The following is a 23,966-nucleotide window of genomic DNA, read 5'->3' as shown; positions in this document are numbered from 1 at the left end:
TTAAGCTTTTCATTTAACTACTTACCAGTAGATGTTTCTACCATTAGGATCCATACCTCGGACATGATTATGAATATGAATTTATCGCGGATGCAGAATGGAATTAGCCAAACGATTTTGCATCCCAGGTTGGAAAGCTGGCAGGCGTTGCATTAATCTAAGGAAGGAGTAAATAAGATGCATCTTATAGACTCAGAAATCTAAATAACTAGGATATATGCACAGCTTGTGAGGGGAATTGAGAAACAGAAGAAGCAACTACATGTATCCTGTACTCTGCAGATGCTGATTTCAACATTTAGGAGCTGATCATAGGACGTAGAATATCTGATCTTCATTCTTAATGTATGGGGAGCTTCTATGTGGAATCATTTTCGAAGGTATGCGAGAAACTTCTGGCTTGGAAGAGTATATAGAGTAACCTTATAGAAACGCAATCTATAATGCCAAGATGTTAGAGTCACCCGCTGCTTCAACCCTTACGTAATGTAGTTAGTTGATTGTGACCCGTCACACATCTCCATGGCAACAGTCTGTGGCACAACAAACTCCATTGCGAATGGCCACATCCAAGTCAGTTGCCAGTCAGCCCGCAGCATGTCCTTGTTCAATGTGTGCAGTTGGTGGTCAGCGCAATGTGGCGACACCGTTGGCGACTACGATGTGGCCAGTTTGTTGTGTGCTCGCTTCGGACTGGAGGCGCAGGAGAAGGATTACATCATTGTGGGCTCACAGTCCGGACAGCTGAGTATTTATTATCCGCATGGCAATGCATTTGAGGCCACGGATTTGCTGCTGGAGACGCAGCTGACGGCGCCCATCCTAGGTCTATACGCGGGCAAATTTAGCGGGTAGTTCAGCTGCAGCAAATGCCGAGCCTCTAGAGGATTTATCCATTGATTAATTCCCAGAAATGTGCGCAACGAGAACACCAATCAGCTGGCCGTGCTGCTGCCCAATGCGATTGTCATCTACAATGTGCAGGCGCTGAGCGGCTTGGCCGATTATGGCGCCCAGCTGAAGCTGCAGCAGCTGGCGGAGCACAAGTTTCGGCGTGTCGCCTTCTCCATGTGCCAGGGTCACTTTGGCCAGGTCAAGGGGCGCGAGTTCTTCTGCGTGGTGCACTTGGATGGCACGCTTACCTTTTACGAACAGGATGGCATTACCTACGAGTGTCGCTTTCCCGGGCAACGTAGTCTGCCCGCTCCGGTGGTCTACTGTGAGCGCACTGATTGCTTCTTTCGCCTAAGCGCCACCTGGCATCTGCAGTGCTTCAGCTATCAGGATCTGTCTCACTCGCTGGTCACCAAGAGCAGCTATCAGCCCATCTGGTCGCAGTGCATTGGCGAGGGCATGCTCGACATGCGCGTCGTCCAGCTGAAGGAGTGAGTTGCATTTGGCATTGAATATGTTTTCGATTTCCGGTTGACAGTTGACAATCTGCAGGAGTTGCTCCTACATCATGATTCTGGGCGAGCGCAACTTCATCTGCCTGGACGACAATGGCAAATTCAATTTTATCCTAAAGCTCGACTATGCGCCCAAGTGCTTTTACAGCTTCGTCGTGGGCTACTACTGGGGTGAGTGAGAGATTGGCCGCTGGAAAAGCCAATGATTGCATCTGCCATTTTCAGAGCCTGGCGCACGTCTTATAACGGCCATTGTCTCGGATGCCGCCAAGCTGCACATTTACGAGGAGGCCAACATTATTTGGGCCGCCCAGTGGCAGCAGCCGGCGCCCGTGGCCATACAGCGCTCCAATGTGCAGAGTCTGGCGGGCAGCATTGTCACCCTGACTGCCACGGGGCAGCTGACAGTTGGCTATTTGGGCGCCCAGCCGTATCAGTTCCAGGTGCTGCCGCTCAACATGGAGGAGCTGAGCTTTGCCGAGGCGCACAAGCAGCTGCAGCAGCTGGAGGATGAGATCAAGGAGTCGGTGGACATACGCGACATGGACGCGCTCAATCAGCAGGCTGCGGATCAGGTGCGTCTCATTTTCAGCATACAGCGTGAGGTGTTCGATGACTTGGACACGTTGCTCTTGGACGTGCCGGCTGATGTGGCAGTCAAGGAGCTGCCCTCGGCCAAGGGTTTGCTCCGGCTGAAAGTCAAGGCAGAGTTGGCGGAGCTGCAGCTGGTCATACAAACGCCCAACGGAGTGCGCTGCAGCCAGGAGACGCTCAGCCTGATGGATGTGCCAGCGGGCAGCAGCCAGGAGCTAACGCTGGACTTTTACATAGCCGAGCTGTTGCATGTGCACAGCACACGTGTCGAGGTGTTCGCCTCGTTTGTTAGCCCACGAGTAAGCAACAACTACTGCTCCTTTTCTCCTTTGGCTAATCTCTGTCTACTGCTCCGCCAGGGCATACCTCGTGTGCTGCAACAAAGCGCTTATCTGCCGCTGTCCATGTTCTATCGCAGCTGTCAGCCACAGAAGGCGGCTGGCATTAAGCTGACCTACACCATCAACAGCAAGCACGTGCCGCCCAAGCTGGCCACCTTCTTTGGCGAGTTCCTGGAGGCGGATAGCGATGCTCAGGCCCTGGGCCTACAGCTGCTGTGTCCCGGCCTGGAAAAGCTAACCGAACTCATAACCGTGGTGTCAGCCAAGAACTCGAATCGGATCAGGTAAGCGACACAGCTCCCTTAGCTAGGCTTTACTGTAGCTTGCCATACTTGTCGACAGAATACAATCGGACTGTGTGGAAACGTTTGCCATGATCCTGGAGCGCATTGTGAACACCACCCTGCAGCTGGACAGCGATGCGAGCCTGCTCAAGATGCACAAGAAGAAGCCCAAACGTGGTGTACTCAATCGCTGTGTGGAACGCATCATGGCCGCCCCCTTCATACCCGCCCAGCCCATACTGCATCGCGCCGATGTGCACCACGAGACACAGCAGAGTATACGCAAGCAAACGGTATGTCCGAGCCAGGTGAGAGCCGGGCTATTTGTAGCTAACTGTTTTGACATTGCAGGAACAATTGGAGGCGCTATGGCAACAGTTCAAAACGCTGCAGCGCCAGCTACAGGAACAATCGGAGAGCGAGCCGAAGGAGGCCCTCACCATGCAAATCGAGGCGAACTACGACCACCTGATACTGGAAGGCGATAAACTGGTCGAAATACGGCGGGACGAGCACAGGTAAGCTGTCTATTCGACCAGTAATTACCCACCCACGCAGAATGCATACAGTGTCTGAGAACTGTTTTGCAACAGTTGCGTAAATATGAAATTAGCAATTCGATTTTTAATTCTATTACCTATATTATCCTATATATATATTATATATCCGTATACCAATGTATTTTTTTGGGCACAATTTCCTTGATTGATTTTTTCCTACGATGGATTACCTGACCAGTTTCTTAACATTATAGTTTATAATGTTTTTGCATGATGGTTGAGTTTTTACGATCTGACTATTTTTTTTTTTGCATAGCTTCCGTAGACTGAAGCATGCTGTTTTATTTTACCAAAAAGTATTGTTTTTACTGAGTTCTTAACTAAATTTGATGCAAATTACTTCTTTTTTTAATACAGTTTAGCCTAGTTTAATAAACATTCGACTTTTACGTTATTTCTATATAAAAAATTGTCTGAAAAACTGGTTTTCAATGAAATATGTTTTTTTCAACTAATTGTTTTTTTTAATTGGCGTTATTGGAAAAATATATAATTGAGTAAATTCTAAAAAATTGCAAATTTAAAAAAAATAATCCTTAAAGAAAGCTTTCAAGGAATCGGAACCATTTCAACGGACGTAACGATTATATTTATTTGACAAACTTGGGATGCATTTAGTATGGTATCAGACTTCTTTATGTACAAGAGGAACTGAAATTGAATAGTTTTTAAAAATTAAGTTATCAAAGTATTTGATTTATTTTCAAGTTTTAAAAGGTCGGTTTTATTTTTAAAAATTTACCTGTCTTACCAGCTATTCTATATCATCTCTTTGTTATTAATTTTTTTCGTGGAATATATTAATTTAACAAGTTCAACAATTGCTTTAAACTTCGTTTCGCTGCTTTTACTACACTTTCTTGCCCGTCTTGCGTTTCTTTTAAATCAATTTTTGCCATCTGGCTGAACTTATCTTTGAGCCACTGTGTTTAAGTGTATGTGTACCTAAGGGTAATTGACAAATTAGTTGTTTATTTTCGCTTCGGCCCGTGTTCGGCTCGTGTCCAGGCAGCGCAGCGACCTCAACTGCGCCGTATCGTTAGCCAAATGGATAATACACGCATTGAACCTGGAGGAGCGGGTGGTGAATGTTGTTAGCTCGGTACTGAGCGTGCCTGTAGAGGATTGGACAGAACTGGTGGGTATCGAATGACGCATGTTTTGAAAAATGAAAGAAAATGAATATATGTGCGTGCCTAGAGCTGGGAGGAATCGATGGCGCCCGGCATCGATATGCTGCACCATTTCGGACCCTTGATGCGCTCCAAGTCGACATCAACCCATGGCCTGCTGGATGGCACCACCAGCAAGGATAGCTTCGACTACAGTCGTTTCAGACGCCATTTCGCGACACTCTTCGACCGCATCGTGCGCTTGGCCACATCCTCGACGGACGAGCAGACGACCAAGCAGACGGCATCCACGGATCAACAAGTCGAACAGCTGCCGTCTGCACAGCCGCTAAATGAGATTGGCAACATGCAGCGTATGTTGGGCGACTCCATGGCACCTGTGGCACGCGCTGCAAAGACCCATTTGGGCACCTCATTAGAGGCTGTGGAGGACGAGGAGGAGGAATACGACGAGGACGACCTACGCGACATGGGCTACCGCAAGGACTACGGGCCCGCAGACGCTGCCGGCGCTGAGCAGCAGCAGAGGCAAGGCAAACGCTCCGAGTGGGTCAACGAGGATTTCGAGCTGCCCACCACTGAGGAACTGTTCAGCGATTTGGGCATTTGGTGGTAGCTCCACACACATCTAATTCATTCTAATTCAAGTAGATATAGTCTCAAATATATGTATGTGAAAACTATCTCTTGATTTTTTTTAAGTGTTCTATGTTCCCAAATGCTCTTAAAGTTCCAAAAGCTGCTTACAAAAATTTAAATTAAATTGTGGAATGCAATAACTAGTAAAATGTATTGAACGATTTCACCAACGGAAATTTGTTGCAAAAGATATGCGAGAACTTTGCATTGAGCAATTATTCGCTGCGGTCTAATCGAAGGTTCTGCTGGCAATAGAACTGGATTTGGTCTGGTGGCAGACCGGGCTCTGGTCATGTGGGCGTGTGTGTGTGTGTGTGTGTGTGTGTGTGTGAGTGGACTCGTTTATGATGCATCGCTGCGCAGATAAAACACGATAAAAGTCAGAGATATAGCTGCACGCTTACACACGCATTGTTCCAGGCCCAGCTGCAGTCCGCCTGGCCCGACTCTGTCAGGCAGCCAGACGCTGCGTCTGGCATGCATCGTGTGGGCTTTGATCCCCTGTCAGCTGTGGCTGTGGCTGTGGCCTGTGCCTCCAAATCCACACAAATCCCACACATGAAGCTGTAACTTATATGGAGTGTTCAGTTTAACCAGCCGCAGGCTCAACAATGCCTCGTAAATTGGCCGCAATTGAGTGAGAAATGTCGACATCCACGAGCCCAGGAGGAGTAAGTACCTCACTCCCTTCGCCTGCTGCCTTTCTGCGCTGAATGCATTATGTTTGTGTTGAGATGCATTCCATTAAGTAGATAATAAGTTGAAATTGGACGGGTTAGCTTAAACTTATAAGTAGCTACCAATGGGATGATTCTTTGGTTTAATAAGAAGATGTCTTAGACAAACTAATAAAAACGATTGCCTCTTTTAGTCTTTATAGAAATAAAGGTAACCCAGAAACGAGCTTTAACAAAGTTTATGATTTATATTATTTGATTAATGTGTGTTTTGAAGGAAACATGCTCAATAGCCGAAAACTCCAATTTCCATTAAAATCAAGGAAAATGAATTAATGTCCTATCCATTAATTTGAAATCGAATTGCTTTGAATCCAATGCGAAATCCAATATATTCTTCCCTGTTGCTGGACAACGCTACAAACTGCTTTTGAACTGAAGCTTCTCGAACTCGGAATTCCAATTTCTTTTTACTCTTAACCAGGGGCCCGACAAAACATGGGACCCTAAAGGCAGGAAGTTAGTTTTAGTCCTGATCCCAACTACCGATAAGGTATTTTGGGCTTGTAACCCGGGAGCTAACTTCTTTTCTTATTTTCAACATAGACCAGCCACGTGATCACATCATACCCTTTTTTAACCAAACTTGTCAGTAGTTAAGATCATGGTCAGTGGACTTGGTATTAGGTGGATATATAGCTACAGTTTTTCTCTATTTACAAAGCCTATCGCAACTTATGAACCATAGGGTAAACTATGATAAATGTGACATATTTCTGGACTGAGCTGCTTTAGCTTTAACTTCCATGAGACAGATACACGCTGCTCCTGACAGGCGACGTGTGAGGCTCTGATCTCGGATAATTTGATACCTGTAACTCAATTGAGTGAGAAATCGCGACATTAATTAGCTCAGCGGGTTACTAATTTTGCTGCCTTCAATCTGATGCTTGCTTGGGTGGCCCGAGATGAGAGATAACGAGATACCTTAATCTCGATGCACCTTTTTGGTTTTAATTACTTTCTCGAGTTAAGGTCAATCACATGCAGAGCAACAGTTTGTTAGGGATAAATACAGTGAAATTTCAAGGGTCACGTGAAATTTGTGCACATTTGAAGTACTTGAAGAAACTTGAGATTATAGAATACCGCATATTTAAATTTAATCTGATGCTACATATGTTTTTGGAGATCGTTAAATAAAATAGTTTTTGGCTTTTGAGATGTGCTACTAACATTCATTTCACAAAATCGGTCTGAATAATAATATGATTTGTTTAAAAAGGTGTTTATTATATTAATCGTCCATAAATCAGTCAAGCGCTTTTTAATGCTTAATTAGGCTGTTAATAAATATCGTAAACATCGACTTTAAGCCCTATAAATTATGGTCGACTTCTGTTTGAGATCGAGCCTCTCGGGGTGAAACCCAAAATTCCCTTAACTGAACACGCTGTTTTGCCCCACTGTGCGAGTGCGAACTTTTCACAGCTTTTGTCGCGTGCGATTTAAATGATATTTAAATATAATACATATATGGGATTGTTCATTAGCATTAAGTCAATTTGGCTGGCAATTAACAGCTTCATTCTTTGGACGGAAACGTGCATAAACAAATAAAAAGCTGGAGAAATGAGAAAAGGCTGACAGAGGGATTCGACCGGAAGAAAGCGCCTCAAATCAAATCAAATTAAAGTATTTATATCTTTGGTAATCAATTTAATCAATAATCATTGTAATTGGGATTATATTGCTCTTTGAGTGAACACAGCGCTGGGTACTTGGGATTCGTACCCGTTTCACACTCCGAGGCAGGTTCACCCACCTTGTAGACATGCACTCCCACAGCATAGGTGCTGGCATAGTTGCAGGCCATGTTGTAGATGTACAGGAATGGGTATTGGGGATTCGTAAATCGCATCATGGCACAGCCGACGTGCGTGTTGCGGTCGACCACAGTCTCCGCAAAGTGACCATATTTATCCCTGAGAAGCAGATCGGTTAGTTGAGACATTAAAGAACAGCAGAGATTGACTTACAGATGCCTGGCCACACGAAAGGAGGTTATGTAGCTGCTGTCGATGAGTGGATACTCGCCAAACCAGAGACCCATTGAATTCTCGACAATGCCCCGCACATTCAATGGCATATCGCGCAGCCGGTCCACACCGCACAGATTCTGACCGACATTGCGAAAGCGATACGAGTTATTGCAATCGTCGTGCTCCAGATGGCACGTCTTCAGGTTCAAGGTGGCCAAATATTCGAGTTCCTCGTCCCAGATCATTGTGGCCATGCGCGCTGCCGGATAGTAGCCGGGCAGATGGCCCGCGGCTATAAAATTGCGCCGCTTGTTGTGCTCGGCCAGGATAAAGTCGCGATGCGGCTGCAAATTGATCATGACCGCATCTGGCGAGCAACTCTCATGAAATTCCTGCAGAGATTCTAAGTTAGTTAACGCTGCTGCCGTTGAGACAGGTCAAAACTTACGCCAGTATTGTTGCAGGCCACGTGAGTGGTGCCCGCGGCACACAGTTGTTCATCGCACCAGGATCCGTTGCTGGCCACAAACGTTGTCAGGCTCAGTGCCAGCAGGCAGATGCATCCAAAATAAGATCTCAGTGTCATGTTCTTGCCGCTGCAGTAAATGTATTGGAAATGCAAATTCTGGCAGCTGGCTGAGAAATATTTATATGAAAACGAACCGCAGTCAAATTTTATTTTTGGATATTTTGAGCGTCCATTTGTAATAAGCCGTCAGGTGCAGTTGCCCCAACGAAGCCGATGCGTCGGTTAAGGCAGGTCGTCACGCTGCCTTTTACAAATTGAATGCATACACATTAACGGTCAAAATGTGTGAAGTGACGTCACAGCGCGTACAGAAATTAAACTAACCGCAACCTGCATGTTTCGATTGACTTGACAATTAGTTTATATTCAGTTTGTTGAACTTTTATGGCCATCTCAGTTATATATAATTATATTTGTTATTAATTAAATAACTTATATACTTCCAGGTATATATGTATGCACATCTTCAGCTGGAGGGTTAATAAGCACAGGCAAGGATTTTAAAAAGAAACTCTCAAAATAGTTGGCAGCTCCTTCAACGGTAGAAAAGCCATGTACCGCATTGCCAACTGCTTGAAAATATCGAAAATATCAAATCGAATGGCAATAGGCATCAATGTCTTATTGGAAAGCTATTGATAAACCACCTTAACGATAAATTCACCTTGCTTAACATTGTTATCGAATTGAATTAATCGGTAGCTAGGATGACGATCGACGAGTGCAAGTGCAAAGCCTTAGTGTGTGTTTTTTTTTTGTTTTATTCAAACGAAAGTGATTAAGTTTAGTCAAAGTGTGTGTATTGGTGTACTATTAATGTACAATTTAATCCTTCGCTATGCCGCCAAAGCGCGTGCCAAGTGCAAATCCAGAAGCGTCTTAGCAGCGCGTTGGCCAAACACAAACTGGCGGGAACTGCGGTAAGTCTGGGTTAAAAGCCTTACTATTCTTATTTAAAAAGTTGGTAGCCAAGTAAGTTCAAATTGCAGTTCAGCATAGTGTTTAAAGCATGTAATCTTAAAAAAAAAAGGTAAACATTATAGTACATTCAACTCAACTCTTCTGAGAAAACTAAACCATTAACTCGACTCAAACAAAGTTGAATGAAGTTCATGTAGGACATTTGTCATCTAAGAAAGTTGCCCCAATGTGGGTGTTGCTTGCCACTTGGTTCAGTGACATTTCAGGCCCTGTCGGTGTGCATCCAAAAAGCTTGAATTGTTTGAGATGCCCAATACGGGTTTTCAAATTCTTCTTTGTCGAACTGAACAGATTAGCAGCTGTTTGGCCGGCCGGATAAAAGCATAAAAGCGAATCAAATATTTGCATATTTGAACAAGAGGTTTATGAGCTTTCGGCACTTTGTTGGCCTGGGAACAACAAACGAAAGTGCTGTGCTATCAAATGTTAACCTGTCTAACCTGGACCCAAACTTCTGTTCAATACCCGAACTTACAAATGAACCGGGTATATCTGACTGCCGAATGTATGACGGACAGTAACAAGCATACAAATGAACCGGGTATATCTGGCTGCCGAATGTATGATGGACAGTAACAAGCATTACTTAGGCGAACGAACGAGATGTTCAGATCTAATATTTACTTAAATTCCGGTTCGGGTATTTTGTAGTTGAGCATTCGCCTTGTGTGTTCACTGATTAATTTTGGCATTATTTGGTTAAGCTCGTTAAAACCAAATTTAAATACTCACCGGCAGTTTCGAGTGTATTTAACTAGCAGGCAGTTTTACAACAAATCATTAACTAATTATAAATATTATTATTATAAAATGACATACGCTGATGTTGGGCCAAAAGTTGTCGAGTGGGTGTATTATGTCAATAAATTAATGGTAAATATTGTGTTATGTGTTATTTATTGGTAAACAAAGACTACAACTACAACTAAGCTACGATCTTATGTAAAATACAATACAGACGACAGTGATTTCTAAGTTCTTGGCAGTTCTATACCTGAGCATTATATCTACACACTACACACGATCGTTCAGTAGTTCGGACTATATTGCTCTCGTGTCGAGCACAGACCCGGATAGAATGGATTCTTGCCGGTTTCGCAGCGGGACGCGGCTCGCCCAACCTCATAGACGGGCGCATCCAATGCGTAGATGGATGCGTAATTACAGACCACATTATAGATGTACACATAGGGATAATCGGGACGTGTGAAACGCAATATGGAGCAGCCAATGCGCGAGTTGCGGTCCACCACCATTTCCGCAAAATGACCATAGTCCTCACTAAGGGAATTGCAAAAGAAATATAAATATATTTAATTTATATTTCGATTACTAGAATATTATACTTACAAATATTGTGTGACACGAAATCTGTTAATGTAGCTGCTGTCGATCAAGTCATATTCGTTGAACCACAGTCCCAGCGACTCCTCAATGAGGCTGGTCACATTGACATGGGGATTGCGATCTCGCCAAATGGCGCACAGATTCTGGCCCGAATTGGCAAAGCTGTACGTATTATGGCAATCATCGTGATCCAATATACAGGTGCGCACATTTAGCGAGGATAAATACTGCAGCTCATCATCCCAGACCTAACTTGGAATAGTAGAATCAATCAACCTGACCAAGAAGATGCCTCTTAGCTAAGCTCACCATCGTGGTCATCCGTGCAGCGGGATAATAACCAGGCAGCTTGCCCAACGCGACAAAGTTGCGGCGTTTGTTGTGGCCATGCACAAAGTACGCCTTATGCCGAGAGATGTCCACCTCAAAGGAGTCCGGCTGGCAGCGTCTGTGAAAATGCTGCAGTCAAACGAAAAGACAGTTCAATTAACTTGGGAATAGGTTAATAATTAGACGGAATGCCCTTACGCCATTGTTGCGACAGGCGATGTGCTTGATGCCCGCACCACAAAGATCGGGATCACACCAGCTGAACTGTTTGCCCGCGGCCAGGTGGAGCAGGAACAACTGGAGTACAGCCACGTAGATTATTGAGGTTATAAATGCTGACATTTTGCACAGAAAACAGAAAAGCGCGCCACGCGTTTAAATTTGAATTTAAATAGTACACGAATTTATATGAAAAGTAAGACGACAAATTAAAAATTAATATTGATAGCTGCTGAAGCTAATTTAAATTGATTTGTGAACCGTTTGGGTGTAGGAATTGCTTGAACCTAACGCTTTCAATGAGAGTCTGGCCAATTCGCGTGGCCGTCTTTATTGAATGTTTCTGTCCGAATGAATAGCGCTGACCAGACAGACAGACTCCGAGCCAGAGACGAGAATCGGAGAATCAGTCAACCAAGCTTTACGTGTGTGCTAAGTTAGTTAACTTAACTCTTAGATATACTATATATTTATTTGTATTAATACACTCAGAGAAAGATATTCCAACTATGGCAGGCATGCAATTTGTCCAGGTTTATATTAGATTAAAGGTATACCTCAGTCCTAATCTGGTATGAATCAATCTTGAATGTTGTTCCAAGTATTATAGACAGGAAATTTAAAATCAAAGTTCACTTTACGAAACTATCATAAGTGATCCTTATAGATTTAAATTGGGAGTAAAATACAAAGAAAAAGAAGTTTCATACCTGAAAAGATCTGGAGAAAATTAAGTAAGTTCTATTTGAATATAAGAAGAACACATCTTGGTTTTAGAATATTTCGTTTCTTTTGGGATTTTTACTGTTGGAAAAGTTCTTTAGTTAGTATTTTGTTAGAAATATTTTCGCACATTCGGGTATCTTTTATAGCATGTTTAAATAATAACTTTCTCAACTGTTTTTCCGAGTGTATTTATTCTATTTCTATTTCTCTTGCCATTTCGTTCTGCGAACCAAGCCTTTCTAACACGTTTAAGATAAAACGACCAAGAACAAGTTTATACAAAACAATTTTAATAAATAAACATAAATATTAATTTGAGGGAATGACCGGGAACACGAGAATTAAGCAAGCTTCAGTCCCGTCAGCGTCATCTTAGGCTTCAATCCCAGTTCTTGACGACAGAGCATACAAATTCGGCTATCATTGTGTTAAACATTTATACAAATTGTCTTTATACGATCGAAATATTAGAGGATAAGCGGATAAGTCCATTGAACGTTATTTGATAGCCACGAGCTAAGCCTTTATTTTATTTCTTATTTTTGTTGGCTATAAAACGAGCACGTTTCAATTTATGTACCCATAAAAGATCAATGGCGATCTGTAGAGATCTATGGCATTATGCATATGGGAACTTTGCGTCGTCTGTCGCCTTGCCTAATTTGTGGGCGTCAGTTGAATTGTTTCTTAACTGTATTTATTGTTAGCAATGAATGATTAGTCGACATGGGTAGCAGCAAGTTTTTGATTTGATTTTTATGGCACATATTCAGCACATTAGTGTCAATTCATTAGACTAAACTTAGTGGACAAAATATGCTAATTGCAAACGGCGATAACCAATCGCGAATCGGGCCAAGCGGCTAATCAAAGTTTGCGCTTGGTTTAGTGACAGCCGAACGGATTTACTAGTGCAAATCATTTAATTTACTCAATTAACTGCTGATTGAGCACATTCTGAAAATTTTGAAATAATACAATTAATTTTCTTATGTTCTTATGTGTTTATTAACCAACTTAAACGATTATTCAATATATTTTTGGTGTAGAGAATTATTTAAATGGGATTTAACTTAAAATTCGCAAGCAGTAATTAATTTTAATGTGTTTAAATATTACAAACTTAATTACAAACAAATATACGTGTTTGTTTTTTATTATGATTTATTATACAACTCTTGAAATATTCATAAAATATTAAATTATTATGAATATGAAAACACAACTTTAATGGGTTTATATATATAGAAGCCAATTGTACTATTTTTTATTCATTTACAATCTTTATTCATTTATAATTCTCAATCAGTTCTCTACACTCCATTTAGAATCGTTGCAAGGGGTAAAAATTCCCCGACATAGTAATGTAGATCAGAGTTTTTAGCCGATTTCTAACTTTTCCTTTATTGTTTAATTAGTTACTCCGCCTTTTAAACGACTCTTGATTTTCTATTAATTTGTGATTGATTGATTTTCTCTCAGCTCGCAATTTTCCATATTATTCCCAATCAGTTCTTGTGCCGAATGCCTAACGTGTTAAAACATCTGTTGCATTGATTTAAATTGTTATCTAAGGCGCCACGGCAAGCATTAATAATATTTTTATTAATCAATATGCATATGCGCATTGTACATTAATTGAGCATTAGATAATCGCACTTAATGCCTCGGGCATTGATTGTAAGCTCACAACTTCCGTCATAATTTAGCATCGGGCGAGACAGGGCGACATGTGCATAATTGCCTTTAATTACACTTTACTGATGATAATGAAACTGATGATGAATATGGTGATGATGATGATGATGAGTGCGATGATCGTCTGTGCACAATTTGTGTATCTTTCGCCTTGTCTTCGCCTTTGCCTTGCGTCGCATTTAAATGATTTGAATTGAAATGTCTGTCCGCCCAAACGCCCGCTGGCAAGAAAAGGGGGAAAAAAAAACCACAAAACAAGCTAATTTATATAATTAATAATAAAATATATATTGACAAAAATTGCCATGTGCCGAAATGTCTCATTGTGTGGCAACTTGTTTGAGTCGAGTGGCAAAAACAAAATAACACAAAGTAAAGCTATCTACCAAGTGCTGAAGCTCAAATACACTTGCATAGCTATCTTTATGAGCTAGAGTGCAGCTCTATAAAAGAGTTAAGAGTTGGTTTAGTAAAGTAAATAGGTTGGGCGTGACTTTCTGATCGTGTTTTATTTAATAGTCCACAAGTTAATATCTCAAGATGGAAACAACAAAAATCAATTTGTTGACATATAAAACTAAGTTGAAAAGAGCCGGTAGAGCTTGAATTCAATATTGCTTACCTTTATTTATAATACATATCTTATTCAATAGTCAATACTGACATTAAAAGAGCAAAATCGGGACTCGAGTGTGTCAAAAGAAATGAGTTTTATCTAATTAGTCTATAAAAAATGTTGGTTAATAAAGTAAACTAATGAAAAAATGTTTATAAATTCAATATTCCATTGCGGACTTCCATAGAAGTCTTAAACAGTCAGATAAATATAAAATCCAATTATGCAATTGTCGAAATAGGATTTAATAGTTTGGTTTTGTTTAAAGAATTGCATTATATTAGTCTTAATATAAGTTTAAGCACAACTGCTTCACAGATAGGGTTAAACAAACAGGCATATATAGTCAAAGCTTGTCTTCTCAGATTAAACGACAAATTTATGGTACTCTCTCGGTAAGGGTATCAAAAACATTTGAAGCTGACGCCTGCGTGTCTGTTGAATCGGTTTGACTTTCAGCAGACTAACTAATAAGTGTCTATACATATACGAGTCACACATCCTGCATTCTCTCTCTTTGCTAATTATGCAAATGTCTGCGATATTGCCCATGCCCAGATAAGCTTTCAGGGTGGCTATTAATTTAACTTGAAAATCCCCAAAAGCCAAAAGGTTTTGATAGACACACACAGCCCATGGGCACGAGAGTCAACGTTGAATACTTGATTGCACATTAAATTGGTTAGAACCAATCGAAGCAAGTATAAAACATCGCACAAGAATAGTGATTAATATTAAGCACTCATATTCATTCATTCATTTATTCATTCATTCAATGTGTAATCGAATACTCACTTTCACACACCGTTTGCTGTTTTTCTGCGGGGCTATAAATAATGATATATACCAGCTCGTGTATATTTAATTATATATTTGTATTTTAAATAGCTTACAATGTCAGAAGGCAACGAATTGAACAGCTCATCAACTTTATATAGCCTCGACATATGAAGTTTAATGGACTTTCATATATATATATATATATATATATATATATATATATATATATATATTGTGTACTTTAAATACCTTACTGCCAATGCCAATGTACTTAGAAAAACTTTAGAAATGAGTTCCTGAATAGTTACGCTCTAATCAAGACTTGAATACGGCTCTAAACTCCTACTCCAGATAAAGTGTTTTACAATTTTGTTTAGATGCGCATATGACTGATGAATCCAGGCTTTAGATTGTGTTTCGATTCATTGAAAGAGAAGGGAAAAATATGTTTTCATATACCAAAAGATTTGGTAATTATAAAATTGAGGTGCGCTCACCTTGCTTTCGCTTTTACGTAGTTCCAGGAGCTCAGGATTACAGCGAATAGAAGTAAAGTTTCTTGATTATAATACCTTAGAATTCTTCTGAAGGACTTAACAGGGACTAAAAGGAAGTATTACTACACGAGGACATGCCACACGTACCGCGTGTTGCATTTCCTTATGTAGTAATACTCCCATTAAGGCCCTGCTGAGTTCTCCCATGGATAATAATTGTTAATTAAGTTGCTTCGAATGCAGCTATTTCAATGAACAAAATTTGAAATGACGTCGCGATTTTCGATGACATTCAAGGCCTGCCTAGATTGTACAAATTTGCAGTTCAATGTTAAATGATAAGAGGTTTTATCTTTTGATTTCAATTTGTATGACTAAAATTTCTGGACGCAAGTCGTTAATTTACATGAGGTAGAGGATAACAAGTAGAAACCATTTTTTTGTATAGAAAAAAGATACATATCCCTTGATAGAAAACTCAAAAAATCAGGTAAGGGAACGAAATTTTGAGAGAATAAAATTCAAGTGCCCCCAAAATGGTTTAAAATTATTGATAAGAACTCGCAGTTGTTGGTCTTGAGGGAAAGGATTCTAAGGGATTAAGTACTTAGCATGAACAAAATGAATTTGACATTAGATTCAAGGCATCTTGTTTGCAAATAAGAGATCACATTTTAATGTAAGGTTCAAGATTTACAAGAGTAAACATTTTAATAATTGCAAATATCAAAGAATATCAAAATTAGTTTATCTAATGGATGGAAGCATTTTGTAACTGGGTAAATACAAATCCTTCTTAATCTTTAACATTTGTTGTCTTAAAATATGTCAATATTTATTATTCCCCAAGTTGTATTTGCTGCATTTTGGTGTAAATGGGGCATTCGAAATAATGGAAATTGCCACCCCGTTGTTCAGGAATTTAGGTCACCGCCGAAGAGTATGCTTTAATTTATTTCAACAATTGATTGCCGCATCTGCTTGAAACACTCTCTCAGCCCCACACACGCACACACACGCACACACAGACACACACACACATGTGATTGTGACGCAAAAGCCGAGTCATTGACATAAATAACAAGCGGTTGGGTTTGCGGCGGGGCTCGCATCTGTCATCGAGAACGCATAGTTAGATTTCTGTTAGCTTTTCCGGTTTGGCTTTTGCGTGGGAAAAGCCACCCGCAAAGTGCAGCCCTTGGGGCCCGCTTACGTGGGCGGCTGCTGACATATGCCGCTAATGGCGGCCACGGACTCCTACGCACAGAGAATGTGCCCCTTGGCCAAAAGTGATTCATGCGTTTTGCCACTCGCTTATGCACACTCAAAGACATTGGATAGATTTTCGAGTCTGTCTGTGAGAGAGAGTCAAGGGTTCAGGACTCTGTGCCGCCACAATGATGATGCATGGCGATTGTCCATATGCTTGTGTCCCTCGGCTTATCGCCGCGCATCTTTATGAGTCTCTTTGCAATATTGAAGGGCCACTTGGCATTGGGCATTGGGCATTGGTTGGTTGTGGTTTTGGATATCTCTCATCGACTTGTCGCCCCGTTCATTTGTGCAGGGCAAACATTGCCTCATGATAAATCGCTGATTTTAAGTGGCTGGCGACGTTCTAATGCCTATGGGGCATGTGGCATGCGGTATGCGGCATGTGGGCAATGGGGAATATGCCATTCGACTGGACAGCAGCAACATTTCACATTGCCAAATTTGGCGTACGTTCTGGCGCCACACCACACAGACAGACCGCCAGACCGCAGGACAGACAGACGGACATCGGCAGACACACGCTCCAATTATATACGCACCATATTGGCAAACGGCATTTGCGCCAATATGGACAGGTTAGCGCCTGATAAGGCACGAGCACGCGTCGCCGCTGGCAATCGCTGGCGGCGTCGTCTCTCCAGGCGACCAACACGCGGAAGCACACAAAAGCCCGAGACAAACATACACACACACAGTCGGTGGCCGGGCAGTGGCAGATGTCGAAACATTAAACTCGATTCTGTTGAAGACGACGTGCATCAATCACGAGTTTTGTCCAATTGTCCAGCTGCTCAGTTTGCCTCGTTGCGCATGCGCTGCACGTGCCCCATCGCGGCAGCAACAGCAACTGCCACAGCCACGGCCGCAGCGACTGCGACTGCGACTGCGTGTTGGTGGCTTTACTCAATGGAGCGCCTGCTATTTCAGACTCGCACAAGATTGTATTTCAGTCTAAATCGACGTCGATTTACGAGCTTATTGTGTTTAAGTAGTGCCTGCGCCTGCTTCCAAGAAATGACCATATGTCCAAGCCCCGAGGCGGAGGCAAATGATTGCCCCGTTCAAATTACACACAAAGTTGTGCACAGCCCTAGACAACTTTGACAAGTATTGCAAAGCAAACATGCATAAATTGATTGCGACTGTGTGAGTGTCTGTATGTGTGTGTGTAATTCAAACCCAGCCCAGTCCAACAGCAGAGCTCAGAGCACTAACTGTCGAACCACTTCCTTCCACTTCCGTCTGCAGCCCCAGCGGCAGCCACCCTAGACGCTGTGTCGTCGTCGTCTCAGTTGTCGCAATTGTTTTTGGGTTCGTGCCTGCAAATCTGATGCCACTTGAAACATAAAAAAGCAACAGCAAACACAAGCCACAACATCATAAACATTATTCTGCAATCCAAAAAGGCTAACCAGGCGCAGTTATATCGAAGTGTGCGATCTTTTTAAATGCGTTTCTTTGCACTCAACCATGATCTCAAATAGAGTCTGCTTCTAATTAAAGTTTTGAATTCAAACGAAATATATACTTATACTTATACTTATATATTAAGCTACTCAGCCCCCATATCTTTGAAAATAAACTTGAAATCGATCTGACGGTAACAATTGGAAAAAAACTAAAAACAAGAAATTATTGCCAGATTGATTTAGAGGCCAAGTCATGACCAAAGAGCCAAACCTCGTGGAAATCGGATGAGATTTGACCGAGTTATGAAGGTGAGAAATTATGACCTATGTCTATTTTCATATGAATTTTGACGAAGAAAAATGTTGCCAGATTTAGATGCCAAAATGATCTAGAGGTCAAGCCATGAGCAAAGAGCAAAGAGCCAAACCTTATGGAAATCGGAAGAGATTTGGCCTAGTTATGGGGGAGGGATTTTGACCTATGTCTTTATAGGATATTTGAGGGTACCATTTTCACGTAACGTAAAACCTTATGAAAATCGGATGAGATTTGACCTAGTTATGGGGGTGGGAATTTTGACCATGTCTATATATGACTATAAAGGATATTTGAAGGTACCATCATCACTTGAATTTCGACCAAAAATAATGTTGCCAGATTTAGATGGCAAATTGATTAAGAGGTCAAACCATGAACTAAAAGCAAAACCTTATGAAAATCGGATGAGATTTGGCCTAGTTATGTGGGTGGGAAATTTTGACCTATGTCTATATAGGATATTTGAGGGCACAATTTGCACATGAATTTTGACCAAAAATAATGTTGCCAGATTTATATGGCAAATTGATTAAGAGGTCAAACCATGGGCAAAGAGCCAAACCTCGTGAAAATCGGATGAGATTTGGCCTAGTTATGGGGGTGAGAAATTTTGACCTATGTCTATATATGACTATAAAGGATATTTGAAGGTACCATCATCACTTGAATTTCGACCAAAAATAATGTTGCCAGATTTAGATGGCAAATTGATTAAGAGGTCAAACCATGAACTAAAAGCAAAACCTTATGAAAATCGGATGAGATTTGGCCTAGTTATGGGGGTGGGAAATTTTGACCTATGTCTATATAGGATATTTGAGGGCACAATTTGCACATGAATTTTGACCAAAAATAATGTTGCCAGATTTAGATGGCAAATTGATCTAGAGGTCAAGCCATGGGCAAAGAGCCAAACCTCGTGGAAATCGGATGAGATTTGGCCTAGTTATGGGGGTGGGAAATTTTGACCTATGTCTATATATGACTATATAGGATATTTGAAGGTACCATTATCACTTGAATTTCGACCAAAAATAATGTTGCCTGATTTAGATGCCAAATTGATCTAGAGGTCAAGCCATGAACTAAAACGCAAAACCTTATGAAAATCGGATGAGATTTGGCCTAGTTATGGGGGTGGGAAATTTTGACCAATGTCTATATATGTCTATATAGGATATTTGAAGGTACCATTATCACTTGAATTTTGACCAAAAATAATGTTGCCTGATTTAGATGGCAAATTGATTAAGAGGTCAAACCATTAACTAAAAGCAAAACCTTATGAAAATCGGATGAGATTTGACCGAGTTATGGGGGTGAGAAATTTTGACCTATGTCTATATAGGATATTTGAGGGCACAATTTGCACATGAATTTTGACCAAAAATAATGTTGCCAGATTTAGATGCCAAATTGATCTAGAGGTCAAGCAATGATCAAAGAGCCAAACCTCGTCGAAATCGGATGAGATTTGACCGAGTTATGAGGGTGGGAAGTTTTGACTTATGTGCCAAATTGATTTAGAGGGAGTGGGAAATTTTTAAACAACCATTGGGTATACAGGATATTTGAGGGAATTCTCCAAAATAGAATTGACAACTTGGATTTGGAAGTGTTGCCAATTCCTACAAAAACACAGCATTTAAAATTTTCAGGTTTTTATTTTGTTTCTTGCATTTAAATTTGTATTTGGAGTTTTGTTTTTTGTTTTTTTAAGCATATTTTTGTCAGACATTTACAGATCCAGCCATATTACATTAATTAAACTTGATACATTTATTATAAATATTGGAAAATGGCATTTTTTTTGTTGTAATTTTTGTTGTTTAGTTTGACTTGGAAAGAACATTATAAATATTAACACAGTTAATTTTACTTGATTTTCGTTTTATTGGATATACAAAAATGTGGATTGCAAGTTTTCTTATTGACATAAACGGAATTTTATAAAGTGTAAGGTTCGAGTTAGTAAGATATTGAGAAAGAGAGAGATTAGAGATATTAAAAGGTTAGAGAGAGATAGTTAGGGTTTATTTTTGGGATAATAGCCCATTTTGTTCCTTCTGTAGCTGATTTGCAGTATTATAGTGGGTTTTAAACTAAGCAAAAATACTGTTTGTGCAATTTTCATAAATGTTTAAAGCTTAAATTTTAAGCAAAACTAAAATTTATTTAACTAAAATTACGTATAGTATTTATTCTATATAAATACGCTAATTTATCGTTATCGAGTAGTACATAGAATTTTATTTAAGCGATAATACACACATACAAATACATTTAAAAATTAAACAGATACACAACATACTTTCGAGTAGTACTTAGGCCGGGGCACTAAAAATTTCTTTATAACTTAGTTACTAAAATAAATAAGGCTTAAACAAAATGGCGACAACGAATGCAGATGATGAATGTATGGACAAAGGCAAGCATGAGATGGTTCGCTAACAGAGTATATATAACACCAGAGATTTAACGATGTACGATCTGGGAGGATAATGCTTAGCTTAATACTGGTGCTGTCATGGGTGCGAATGCGCAATTAAACTACTACATACAATCAAATTTCGTATCTGGAACTTTTTTTTTTTTGCTACTATGCCTACCGCAAGGCCCAATGACACTAGTTGAAATTAATCCTGCAACTGAAACTGTTTTCAATTTGAAGACATATTTAGCTGGCGTTAAGCAAAAGCGCTCAGCGAACTTTAAGATTTTATAAAAAGCACTTAAAGCTAGTTGAAAGCTTTCAAGAGCTGTTAAAGCTTTTACTATTTAGATTAAATGCAATGCAATGCGCATAAGTTCAGCCAGTGTCATTGGCGCTTAAAGTAAGCAATGTATTTGCATTAGCCTGTATGAGAGAGTGTATGTGTGTGTGTGTGTATAGGTGCGTGCGTGTGTGTATGAGTAGCAACTAAATTATAATTAAATCCATGCTCAGTGCTTAGTGTATTGGTGGCGGCGTGCGATCCGGCGCACGCGGCCTTAAAAATTTATTGGGTACATGTTTTTTGATGTATTCATTTTCCTGCAGCTCATTCTGCTGGCGTCGCTGCAATTGCAGCTGATGCTGCTGATGCTGCTTGCGGCGTCGCGCCTTAGATGTGCCGCCACCGCCTCCATTGAGAAAACTAGGATCTCCGTACAAGCTGTTGCCCACATAGCTGAGCTCGGTGGCATTGCGACGCCAGCTGGTTGTTGGGCAATTGGTGGCGGCACGCCAATCGGGCAGCTGAACGCCGAGGCGACGGCACTCGTGGGCATACGCCGCAAAGCTGTCGCAGTGGCAGCTGCCCGTGGGGCACTCGCAGACGTCCATGCGGCAGGAGGCGATGTAGTTGTTGGGATTAAGTCTACTATCACAGTTACCAAATACTTCCGAGACGCGCAGTGGCCGGCAGTAGAAGTTGGGCTTACGCTTGTTGCACGTCGGCGGCGCCACAACATTCTCCCTCACTCGCGAGCACGACTTGGGTCCGCCCACCTTCCACGAGTTGGCAAAGTGCCACACCTCGTTGTCGCTATGCGGCCGGCCATCCCTGCCCGTCAGATCGTCCCGTCCGCTGCCATTGTAATTGCCGCACAGTCCGCACAAATGACCCTTGTACTGCGCCGGCACCGACACCTGCAGAAAGTTGTTGCCATCCCACTCGATGCCCAGCCCCAGCTCGGTCCTCAGCATGATGCCGCCCTCCGCCAGACGCTCAATACTCACATTATGACCATGTCCATTGCTGCTGCTGCCGCTGCTGTGGTCCGCATAAGGCAACATGACGCGCGTGCCGTTGATTTTAACCCGCAGCTTCTGGCCGAGATTGATGCGCAACCCGCGCAGCTTAAGTGTGACCGTTTTCGGCCAGGATGAGTGCCGCGTGCCACGCCCATCGTTGGTAAGGCGTATGGAGAAGTTGTGACCATAGCAATCAGCAGCCAGCAAATACTTGCAACTGCCCTGAAAGTTGAAAAGACAATGCGATATTTTAGACAAGGAAGAAGTTCTTGCTCGTGCTCTAGAAAATATGTCGGGTACAAAGATATAGCTTATGTTTTACCATGATTATTATTTGATGCCAGTTTCCTTCGAACTGGAAACGTCAACTGATACTCGTTATGTAGAGGACGTAGCATAGACTGGAACGACGTACCACTACACGAGAATATACTAGACGGGCGTCTAGTATGTGCTCGTGTATTAGTACTTCCCTCCAGTCATGGCTGCGTCCTCTCCGCTCCGATTATAAATTAACTTTATGCGATTTTTGGAATATATATTATATTATTAACTATTTTTTATTTATTATTATTTATTAATTGCTCGAATAATTACACGTCTGACTTCGTCGCTGGTTTAATTTAGAATGACCAAATGGTTTCTTAGAAATTTAATGAGACTTTCGGCCCCGTCATCTGACATTAAAAACAAAGTTACTTTGGTTGTGAATTAATAGAATTGCATTGTACCCGGCATTGTCCGGCTCTGTACTTCTGAATAAAGTTACGAGATATCTAAATCTTTTTAGAAAACACGTGATTCGTAATTGCAATGAGTTTCAGCGAAAACATTTTGTTTTAAGAGACGATACATTTTGAAATTAATGATAATTTCGAAGGCATTTCCTAGCAACATCCTGGCTCTCAGAATTTGAACTTCTTGGACTTTATTCCTAGTTCAATTAGCTGTAATACTTCCAAAAAGCTTCACTCTATTCTGGGCTCTAGGTGCATAGTCTTTATAGTCTTTATCAGGCATAAGAGTCAGAATGTTTGCACTTAGCGGGTGGCCAAGTTGACTGCAGCTGTCGATATCAGAGGCAGCAAATTCAGCTAATGTGAATGGGCCATAAACTTAAGTTGGCTATGCAAATCTAATGGCCATATAAAAGTCTGTGTTAAACGAGTAATTTATTCGATAGTTTTATAAGTACGACGAGCATTGCAATTATATATCAATTGAAATCAAATGGATTATTTATATATGCCCATAAATGTCGATTCGGGTTACGCTTATAATCGTTATACAATAATTATTGTTGTTCTGAAAGTAAAACTTACTTGGAAGCTGAAGAATTTGCCATCGAAGGTCTTGAAGTGAGGATCACCGAAGACTGTGCAAGTGCCGGCAGTTTCCAGGCACTTGGGACAGCATTCGCCGGGCGGTCGCTTCAGCTCCTCGTTGGGTCGACACTTGACCGGCTGGCAGCGCATCTCGGAGCAGCGTATGTTGCCGGCAATGCAGCGACAGCTGCGGCATGGATCCATATTCCAGGTCTCGTTGTTCATGTAGGTAACACCCTGATGGGAGCACTCGCTGCGCACCTCGGCCACAATGCAGCGAGGACAGCAGCCATCGTCCTCCTGAAACTCGGGCGCACACTCCAGTATGGGGCAAGTGGCGCGCTGGCAAATCGAGGTGCCATTCAGGCAGGTGCAATTGGTGCACCTATCCGGCGTAAATTGTGTCTTGTCATAGTACAGATTGTTGTTGAATATACACTTGCCTGCCCAAAAAAATTGAAAGCCTATTCGTGAGCAAAAGCTAACACCACCAAATTCTA

At 41.5% G+C, this 23,966-nt stretch overlaps 4 protein-coding genes and 1 long non-coding RNA gene across 6 annotated transcripts in view; 2 read left to right on the top strand and 3 right to left on the bottom strand.

The window, feature by feature from the left end:
- Window positions 1–11: 11 nt before the first annotated feature.
- BBS9 (Bardet-Biedl syndrome 9) lies at window positions 12–5,039 on the top strand. Its single transcript, XM_064687162.1, has 9 exons — window positions 12–851; window positions 912–1,385; window positions 1,447–1,580; window positions 1,635–2,302; window positions 2,363–2,628; window positions 2,687–2,921; window positions 2,980–3,146; window positions 4,197–4,326; window positions 4,389–5,039. Exons 1-9 carry the CDS (start codon window positions 523–525, stop codon window positions 4,935–4,937), a joined length of 2,952 nt encoding a protein of 983 aa, XP_064543232.1. The 5' UTR covers window positions 12–522; the 3' UTR covers window positions 4,938–5,039.
- Window positions 5,040–7,356: 2,317 nt separating this feature from the next.
- LOC135432074 (antigen 5 like allergen Cul n 1) lies at window positions 7,357–8,447 on the bottom strand. Its single transcript, XM_064687544.1, has 3 exons — window positions 8,128–8,447; window positions 7,677–8,071; window positions 7,357–7,622 (listed from the first exon to the last, which is right to left on the bottom strand). The coding sequence occupies exons 1-3, from the start codon at window positions 8,263–8,265 to the stop codon at window positions 7,361–7,363; spliced, it is 795 nt and encodes a 264-aa protein (XP_064543614.1). The 5' UTR covers window positions 8,266–8,447; the 3' UTR covers window positions 7,357–7,360.
- A 1,375-nt stretch (window positions 8,448–9,822) lies between these two features.
- LOC135431750 (uncharacterized) lies at window positions 9,823–10,559 on the top strand. Of its 2 annotated transcripts, none has more exons than XR_010436814.1 (2): window positions 9,823–10,062; window positions 10,148–10,559. It is a non-coding gene; the product is annotated as an uncharacterized LOC135431750 (long non-coding RNA). The 2 variants fall into 2 exon arrangements; XR_010436815.1 differs by having other exon boundaries at window positions 10,120–10,559.
- LOC135431748 (antigen 5 like allergen Cul n 1) lies at window positions 10,065–11,215 on the bottom strand. The gene is made up of 4 exons (XM_064687026.1): window positions 11,065–11,215; window positions 10,846–10,995; window positions 10,540–10,784; window positions 10,065–10,470 (listed from the first exon to the last, which is right to left on the bottom strand). Exons 1-4 carry the CDS (start codon window positions 11,206–11,208, stop codon window positions 10,218–10,220), a joined length of 792 nt encoding a protein of 263 aa, XP_064543096.1. The 5' UTR covers window positions 11,209–11,215; the 3' UTR covers window positions 10,065–10,217.
- Window positions 11,216–20,959: 9,744 nt separating this feature from the next.
- cv-2 (crossveinless 2) overlaps window positions 20,960–23,966 on the bottom strand; it is a 30,224-nt gene continuing 27,217 nt past the window's right edge. The window contains exons 7-8 of the mRNA XM_064687317.1: window positions 23,464–23,909; window positions 20,960–22,363 (exon numbers count right to left, since the gene is read on the bottom strand). Coding sequence (XP_064543387.1) covers window positions 21,356–22,363; window positions 23,464–23,909 — 1,454 coding nt within the window. The 3' untranslated portion in view covers window positions 20,960–21,355. The remainder of the gene's footprint in view (window positions 22,364–23,463; window positions 23,910–23,966) is intronic.

Source organism: Drosophila montana, unplaced genomic scaffold (genome assembly GCF_035044405.1).
Source record: "Drosophila montana isolate Dmon_TW-CO22-7 unplaced genomic scaffold, ASM3504440v1 contig_3200_1, whole genome shotgun sequence".
In the NCBI taxonomy this organism is placed as follows: Eukaryota; Metazoa; Arthropoda; class Insecta; order Diptera; family Drosophilidae; genus Drosophila; species Drosophila montana.
The sequence above is the reverse complement of the archived record's forward strand: the minus strand, read 5'-3'. Positions and strand labels throughout refer to the sequence as shown.

Excerpts from the sequence above, each read along its gene's own strand:
- BBS9 (XM_064687162.1), top strand. The coding sequence starts at position 523 with ATGGCAACAGTCTGTGGCACAACAAACTCCATTGCGAATGGCCACATC. Across the intron at positions 1,581-1,634 it reads CGTCGTGGGCTACTACTGGG|AGCCTGGCGCACGTCTTATA; the intron begins GTGAGTGAGAGA and ends TGCCATTTTCAG. Across the intron at positions 2,629-2,686 it reads AAGAACTCGAATCGGATCAG|AATACAATCGGACTGTGTGG; the intron begins GTAAGCGACACA and ends ACTTGTCGACAG.
- LOC135432074 (XM_064687544.1), bottom strand. The coding sequence starts at position 8,265 with ATGACACTGAGATCTTATTTTGGATGCATCTGCCTGCTGGCACTGAGC. Across the intron at positions 8,072-8,127 it reads TGGCCTGCAACAATACTGGC|GAATTTCATGAGAGTTGCTC; the intron begins GTAAGTTTTGAC and ends GAATCTCTGCAG. Across the intron at positions 7,623-7,676 it reads TTTCGTGTGGCCAGGCATCT|GGATAAATATGGTCACTTTG; the intron begins GTAAGTCAATCT and ends TCTGCTTCTCAG.
- LOC135431748 (XM_064687026.1), bottom strand. The coding sequence starts at position 11,208 with ATGTCAGCATTTATAACCTCAATAATCTACGTGGCTGTACTCCAGTTG. Across the intron at positions 10,996-11,064 it reads TCGCCTGTCGCAACAATGGC|CATTTTCACAGACGCTGCCA; the intron begins GTAAGGGCATTC and ends GTTTGACTGCAG. Across the intron at positions 10,785-10,845 it reads CTGCACGGATGACCACGATG|GTCTGGGATGATGAGCTGCA; the intron begins GTGAGCTTAGCT and ends ATTCCAAGTTAG.